General features: G+C 33.1%; 1 protein-coding gene across 1 annotated transcript; it reads left to right on the top strand.

Annotated features, from left to right (window-relative positions):
- Positions 1-1,260: 1,260 nt before the first annotated feature.
- LOC115990258 (salicylic acid-binding protein 2-like) lies at positions 1,261-2,446 on the top strand. The gene is made up of 3 exons (XM_031114106.1): positions 1,261-1,599; positions 1,922-2,053; positions 2,162-2,446. The coding sequence occupies exons 1-3, from the start codon at positions 1,261-1,263 to the stop codon at positions 2,444-2,446; spliced, it is 756 nt and encodes a 251-aa protein (XP_030969966.1).
- The last annotated feature ends 5,982 nt before the right edge of the window (positions 2,447-8,428 follow it).

Raw genomic sequence — 8,428 nt, 5'->3', positions numbered from 1 at the left:
GATGTGTACTAAATTTTGGTGGGGGCAAGTGGAGGATGAACAGAAAATTCATTGGCAAAGATGGGAGAAGTTAACAAGATCAAAGAAGGATGGAGGAATGGGTTTTAGGGATTTAAGGGCATTTAATTTAGCTATGTTAGCTAAACAAAGGTGGAGGTTGCTGCATGATGATAGTTCTTTAGTATATTAATGCCTTAAAGCTAGATATTTCCCTAGAACTCACTTATTAGAGGCTAAGGAATCCCTAAATTGTTCTTTGGTGTGGAGGAGTATTGTAGTTGCTTTGCCTATTCTAAAGCAGGGGTGTTGTTGGAGAGTTGGGAATGGTCTTTCTATTCGAGTTTCAGGGGTTAAATGGATACCGAATTATCCAACAAATGCACCTTTGTTTCCACTTAGGGAGGAGGTCCGAGAGGTGGCTGTGGTTGAATTAATTGATCAAGAGTTGCATACTTGGAGGTCTGAATTTATTTTGGACATGTTTGAGCAGGCAGATGCGGAAGCCATTTGTAGAATCCAACTAAGCCGACTAGATGTGGAAGATACTTTAATCTGGATGCACCATAAAAAGGGGTTTTTTACTGTCAAGTCTACATATAAGGTGGCGAGGGAATTATTGCATGGTGGAAATTTAGCTGAAAGCTCAAGGGGTTACGTAGGGAAAGAAGTGTGGGCTGCATTATGGAAACTTCGGATTCCAAACAAGATTAAAGTGTTTGGGTGGAGAGCTTGCAATGATATATTGCCAACAAAACAAAATCTGTCAAAACGAAAAATAATTGAGGATGAGATGTGTCCTATATGTATGAGATTTCCAGAGTCAGCAATCCATACTTTGTGGGAGTGTGAAGCGGCCAAGGATGTGTGGGCTGGTAGCTTGAAAATTCTGCAGAAGGGGGTATCGGGTTTGGCTGATTTTACTCACCTAATAAAGTACTTGCTGGATCGGATTTAGCTACATGACATGGAGGAGTTTTTGGTGCAAGCTTGGCAAATTTGGAATCAAAGAAATCGGGTTGTCTATGGAGGGAAATTCCATGACCCGGGATGGTTGATCACTTAAGCTAGGGAGCTGTTATGGGACTTTCGGACTGCCCAAGATCAAATGAGAACTGAATCAGCTAGGCAGCCAGCTCGGGATACTTGGCAGCCTCCTCCTCAGTCTTCAAGCTTAACTTTGATGCAGCAGTGTTTTCAAGCCTCAACAGTTCTAGTTTTGGTGCTATTATACGCAATGAGAAAGGAGAGGTTATGGCAGCCATGGTAGATAAGGGTCCGGAAGTGTTTTGTAGTACAAAAGCTAAACTCCTTGCTTGTAGGAAAGCGATTGAATTTGCAGTGGATGCAGGTTTCTTAGAATTAGTTATTGAAGGAGATAATAGTTTGGCTATGACAGCTATTTCATCACTGAAGATTGATCAATCCTTGCTAGGGAATGTGGTTGGGGATATTCAACATTTGATTTGTAATTTGCAATGGGTAAGGATTGATTGTGTTAGAAGAGGGGGAAATCGGGTTGCTCATGTATTAGCCCAATTTGCTAGGGATATTACTGAGGATATGTATTGGATGGAAGATGTTCCTCCAATAGCTAGAGAAGTTTTGTACCAAGATGCTAATTTTGTTGAGTAAATGAATGATATGCTTCTGTTTCAAAAAAAAAAAAAAAATCTATTTACCTATACAAATTTCATGATTAGAAATTCATAGTTGTTAGTTATCAACTCTATTAAATTTTTTGAATACTCTATTGACTTTTCTTTTCTTTTTTTTTAAAAAAAAAAAAAAAAAAAAAACCTTTATTAAGTTGGTGCTATCAGATATGTGATCCTTAGAAATAAGTTTTCACTTCACTCCTGTAACACCAATCCCACTCTTTGAGTTTTGAGTCTTTTGACACTGATTTATCTTATTATTACAGAGAGTGAGCCAACAAGGCCCTCAGCTTGACAATCACTTTACATATGGCCAAGGCCCAAACAACCCTCCAACTACTTTCATCTTCGGGCCCTTGTACTCGGCATTAGATTTGTTCCCGCTTAGTCCAATTAAGGTAAGAAATGCATTTTCTTTTCCAAAACTTCTTCTTGAAACTAACATGTCAACTTTCTGATCATGTTCAAACAAGTGCTCTAACATTTTATGTTGCAATTTGTTGTAGGATTTGACACTGGCTGCCTTGTTGTTGAGACCATTACGTTTGTTTAGTGATGAAGACTTGTCAAAGCAGATAATGCTGACTACTAAGAAGTATGGGTCAGTTAAAAGGGTTTTCATCATAGCTGAAAAAGATAAGGCGATAAAGAGAGATTTTCAATTGTGGATGATTGAGAGAAATCCACCCAATGATGTGGTGGAGATCAAAGGATCAGATCACATGGTCATGATGTCTAAGACAATAGAGCTTTGGTCTCATCTCCAAGGCATTGCTGAGAAATATTCTTAATCCACTTTCAATGCATGGGCCATTGATTCACTAGCAATGTATTATAATCAGAGAGAGAATTATAATTTATAAGCCGTAGCTTGTAGTAAATAAGCCAGTGGTATTATGGCACAAGGCTCTCTATGAAAATGATATTGTTTTAATAATAATAAAACTTGTGTTTCTAACCTTCTACAATATAAGGAAAATTGATTGAATCATGTTTAATCGTAGAATTGCTTATTTGTGTGTACAAAGTAGTAATCTATTGAATTCTAAAGGTTATTGGTCCCAATAGATAATACTACCTCCAACTAGCTTACTCTGATATCTTGAAATGATTAATTTGCAAGTTGTCAAGTTTTTGAAAATTACTTCGCATTCTAATATTTATAAACTCAACCCAGTGTATGCTCATATTTATTAGGATTTTTCTCATTTGTCAGCTCTTCCAAGGGCTTATACATGGTGGAGAGTGCTAGTAGGAAGAAAAATGGAATAGAGAACTATTCCCTCTCTGAGTTCACTATCACCCTGTGCTCCACACTCTCATACTTCTCATTGCTCCAAACCTAAACAGTTTCCACTCCCAAAGTAAAATTGGACAATAATAAAAGCCTTCAAACACATACAAGCTCCAATATAGGGATAGTATCAATTCTAATCGGACCAATAATTATATCAACATGTTACAGGAATCTATGTTACCACTGGCATCCAATTGAGAAGTGATGCCTAGTAATTTAGATGCTTGATAATCTAATTGTTCCTATGTTTGGTTTGATTAGGGATTTAATAAGATTCATAGGAATATGAAATTTTTATGTTTGGTTTATTCTTAAGAATCTTATAGTAATTATTTATTTTTCTCAAATTATCATTACATTTGTATATACAATATCACGTCATTTTTTTCCTCCAAAACATAATGACAAAATTTAAATTATAAATTATGGTAAATTCATTGAAATTGTAGTCTAATATTTTTGAATGACATATATAATACAAAAATAATTATTTAGCTAGATTCTTGTTCTTCACAACATCATGTTTTATTAATAAAAATAATATATTTTCTTTTAGCATCAAACTCAATTCCAAATATGAAATATAAAAAGAAAAACTATATATAGTCTTACCCAACAAATATGACAATGAATATAGTAAAAAATATATATATATATATATATATAAAGTGAAGGAAGGGTGGTTTTAAACCTGAAAAATGTCATTAAAAGTTACAAAATATTGTCATCTTCTACCCATTCAAAAAATATACACATTCGAGAAGCCACTCTTGCTTGCTATGACTTTCAAAATCTTTTCTAAAAGTCAAAGTTTTAAGTTGCATGATATTTTTATTTTATTGAGAAAATGTGAGCCTATTAGAATGGGTTTCTTTTTCTCTTTTTCTTTTTCTTTTTTAAATTTTTTTCTTTCTTTCTTTGCTAGAAGAGCTCATTAGAATAATCATTGTCAAAACCTACCCTTTATACATTGTGTACTGGAGAATTGCGCAAAGAAATAAAAATATTTAATCATTTGTGCTTGTTAACATGTTTGACAAGTGATCAGCTTGGTGTTCTTTGTGACAAGATTTTCAAAAAGCCTTATCAGAGATCTCAAAGTCAAATTCAAACAAATAGAAAAAAAATTATGTGGTCAAATTGCATAGTTTATGTTGAGTCCTAAGGAAAGGTGCTCATCATCAAAACCTACCTCTTTATAACTACATAAAACCCATGACAATTTGTGTGTCCTTAGGAAGAACAAAACTGCAAGTAACTCGATTTTGGGCGAATCTAGTTTTTCATTGAAACTCGATTTTTTACTTACATGGAAGTAACCTTGTTCTGTAAGTTTTTGCAAGTAACTCGATTTTGGGTGAATTGAGTTTTTCATTGAAACTCGATTTTTAAAAAATCGAGTTTGAAAACAGGGACATATCCCTAAATAGTTTCAGAATATGGGCATTTTGCTTGAATTTTTGGGTGAAAGGGGTATTTTACCATTTTGGCCCATTTGCCCACCCTTCTAACTTTTAAGTATCTTTACCAACCAACAGTGTAGTCAACAAAGTATCATACAAAGGAAAGAGCAAGGTTAAAAGCAATAGGGTTTAATCCTCCCACTCGATCTTGACATCCATGCTGAAAAATTTAGTCAATATATTAAAAGCAATCAAATGATCCTGAATATAACTACTTTACCCCATATTTAGTTGATGCAACTTCTTTTCAAGTATAAAAGATTTATAAGCAACTTTGACATATATATCTTCTCTAACTTTTTCCACAATTTTTGGGGAGAAGTTTCATTCAACACGCTATAGCTTTACCCCTAAGGCAAGACTCACATGAATAGTACTCACTATTTTCATCTTAAGCTCTTCCAGTTCATCATTGGACATAGTGGCCGACTTTTGTAATTTCCGATAGTATGCTTTTATCAAATTTTGCTGCACCATGACTTTGAGAGTACTTTATCAAAGGCTAAAACTATTCATCCTATCTAATGGTCCACCTCAAACGTTGCGCTTGCTGTCTCTTGGATTCCAAACCAATAGCTTTGAAGCCAATTTGTTGCGAAAAAACACACAAGACAATAAAAGGCACATACAGGAACACAATCTAATATCATATCACAAACTCTATGACTACATTCATGGGTACTATCAAAAATAGATAAATAAATAAATAACAAATCTGCTTATCTGAGCGGCCAAAAGAAACAGATTCTTTGATGCAGAAAATGAAAAGGGCTTATTGTCTATCACTAAAATTACATAACACTAACAACAATTTCCTCAGGAAAAGTCAAAATAGTATATGGGTATCTCAAAAATCACAATTCTACATAGAATAACATAGCATACATGATTCAGAAAGAGCACAAAACCCAAAAAATATATATTAAATCCTTTCTAAATATGAATGTATATGCTAATTATATATATATATATATATATATATATATATAAGAAGCAAAATACATATGTAAACAGAAAAATTCAGAAAATAAATTGAAAAAGAGAGAAAAGAAAACTTTCTTGCAACGTCAGGTGTTAGAAGCGGCAAGAAAACTTTTGGCGTTAGTGGTTGGAAACGACGAAAAAGAGAGACGGTTTTGGGCGTTTTTTGACGAGACAAAGGTCAGTATCGTTGGAACCGGTGATGATGGCTAGCGTATCTCTATCTCTGGCTGCGATGCTAGGTAATGGCTGTAAAGGTTTGGAGTTGAGAGAAGATGGAGGTGCTGGTGTGCTGTGGACTATGATGGTGCAGATAGAAACAGAGAGGGAGAGGAGAAAATACATCTTGTTACGTGTGTATGTTTCTCTCCTCTCACAGCGGGTGGAACCCACAGTCCACCAGCTGTGGGTCCCACTAGCTTGTGAGTGGGAGAAAGTATACACTCGTAATAGGGTATACTTCCTTGAGGGAGAGAGATGAATTTTTTATTTTTTATTTTTTGGGTGACTCATTAGGGTTTGTTTGGGATTGGCTTATTTTATTGAAACTAAAAACTTTTTGTTGAAGGTACTATAGATAAAGGTAAAAGTTAGCTGAAATAGTACAGTAAGACTCATGAATAGTACCAAAAAGTACAGTGGGACCTATAAATAATAGCAAAAATAAGCTGAATAATAAAATAAACTAACTTTTTAAGATGGAGCCAAATGCACACTCAGAGAGATGAAAATTTTGATTTTGCAAAAAGGGGTAAAGCAAGAGTTTGCTGACTTGTAATCTTTATACATAGGTCAATTTTTTATTCAACTTAGAAACACTAACCAGAACAACAGTTTCTAGTGTTTAAATACTGAAAATTGTGGGTCCAAAAAAATAAATAAATAAAATGTTTGATAAGAGAATTTTTTTCGGAGTGTTTGAGTTACGTTTCTTATTTTAGGGTGTTTAAATACGGAATTTAGAAGACTCCTCTTACTAGTTTTCAATTTTCAAATAACGTTGCTCAATGCCACTTTTGTAAATGAGTAAAAAATTGTAGGTTCCACTGATTAGACTACATGTCATCACATTTTAAAAAACACACACACACACACATACCAAATACACAATTATGTTTTTTTATTTTTGAAAAGACGTTATTAGAAATATAGTACTAAACACATTTTTTGTATTATGAGTACTTTAAATACGTGTTTTCATAATACTTTTTAAATCTTAGTTTTCACATCATTTTGAATAACATTACTAAAACATCTCTACCAAACAGGCCCTAAATCGGGGTTCCTGAAATATCGTATACTTTCTCCTACATCAAGGGCTTATAAAAACAACGTCATTCTTGCTCAGCTTTTTAGATTTATTAGTTTCACTCATATCAAACAGGAAGGCAATAGGCCTGCCCACATTCTAGCCCAATTTACTAAACAGATTGGTGACTTTGTGGTTTGGTTGGAGGAAACTCCGTACACGTGTACTTAGGATGTACCTTTTTCTTCTTCAGTTGGTTAAATAAGAAGTTCAATCTTTCCATCAAAAAAAAAAAACAACAACAACAACAACAACAACAACAACGCCATTAAAATGGTGCCATGAGTAATATGCAAGAAACTCACAAGAAATTGTTTTATAAACATGTCAATATTGTGTGACAAAATCATTTACTATGAAGCAATGTATTGTGAGTTAGAAATGAGTAGTGAATAAAGTTACCAATATGCATGAAGAAATGGTAATATTTCCTTTTAATAATAGGAAGAAAATAAATAAGGTAGATAATAATGGGTGATTAACAATGTGATTTTACTGGAAATCATCATCAAGAGGAAAATTATGTTAGTGAGGAGATACAATGTGATTTTTTTTTTTTTTTTTCTTTGTAAGAAAAGAATTATTTTTGTTTAGAATTTTTTAAAAGGCAGGGTTGTTTATTTTGGATAAAATTGGTTAATTGGGTTTAATTTTTTTAGTTTTACTATTGGTAATTTTTGTTGTTGAGATAATTTTTTTAGGCTTGTATATTTTGTTTTAGATTTTAGATCTATAAATTTTTTATGGTCACTAAAATGAGGAAAATGCTAGAGCTACAAACTTATATTATAAATTGCTGATGTGATGATAAGTGGTTAATGGTAAGTAAAAAATTATGTAAGTGGTGGGCACATATGTGAACCAATAAAAATTTTTTACTAAAAAAATTAGTAAAAATGTTTTAAAAAGTTTGTGAGTACAACATTACTCTTAAAAGAATCAACGATATTGTTGAAGAGGAGAAAAATGTAATTTTATAGAACAAAATTGCTAAATTAGTACACATATATATAATAATATATTTTTAAAAAAATTAGGGGGCCATTGCTCCCCTAGTCCAACAGTGGCTCTGACCTTATACTCTTCTTGAGTTCCATAAGAACCTATGGGTTCTCATCAATCAAAAAGAAGATGACAAAGGAAGTACTAAAGAGATTAACGCAATTCAACCGTCGAGACTTACATTTATGATAGGAGTGTGCGTGGGCTGGATTGGGCTGGTTGAAAAAATCCAACCTACCACCAACCCACCAACCTATATACAAAAATGGTGGGTTAGTTGAAAATTTGCCTGGTTTCAACTCAATAGATTAGATGGGTTTCTTTTAGTTATGTGTAGTACACTAAATTTCAAATTTTATTTACCATTTACGAATAAATTTAAAAAGTATTTCCTCTAAGTTCTGTATAACATTGAAGGGCATGTAACAAAAATATAAATTATTATAGCAAACCATAGGAAGTGTCTATTTTCTCATAAATCAAAGTACACACTTCTTATGGTATGAGTATTTTCTAACTTTTTTCTATAAAAAGAAAAAAATCATCATATCCATGACATTAGTATGCTTACAAATACGTCGGAAAAGTATCGTATTTTCCATATTAGCATGTATAAATCATGAAGTTAATAAAAAAAAAAAACTATATATATATATATATATATATATGTAGGTTGGGTCGACCCACCACTTTAATAGTTGAACCCACCCAACTTGTTTGG

This window comes from Quercus lobata, chromosome 5 (assembly GCF_001633185.2).
Source record: "Quercus lobata isolate SW786 chromosome 5, ValleyOak3.0 Primary Assembly, whole genome shotgun sequence".
NCBI classification, from domain to species: Eukaryota; Viridiplantae; Streptophyta; class Magnoliopsida; order Fagales; family Fagaceae; genus Quercus; species Quercus lobata.
The sequence above is the reverse complement of the archived record's forward strand: the minus strand, read 5'-3'. Positions and strand labels throughout refer to the sequence as shown.

Coding starts and splice junctions, on each gene's coding strand:
- LOC115990258 (XM_031114106.1), top strand. CDS start 1,261: ATGGTAGATAAGGGTCCGGAAGTGTTTTGTAGTACAAAAGCTAAACTC. Junction 1,600..1,921: donor TTCCTCCAATAGCTAGAGAA/GTTTTGTACCAA, acceptor TTATTATTACAG/AGAGTGAGCCAACAAGGCCC. Junction 2,054..2,161: donor TCCCGCTTAGTCCAATTAAG/GTAAGAAATGCA, acceptor AATTTGTTGTAG/GATTTGACACTGGCTGCCTT.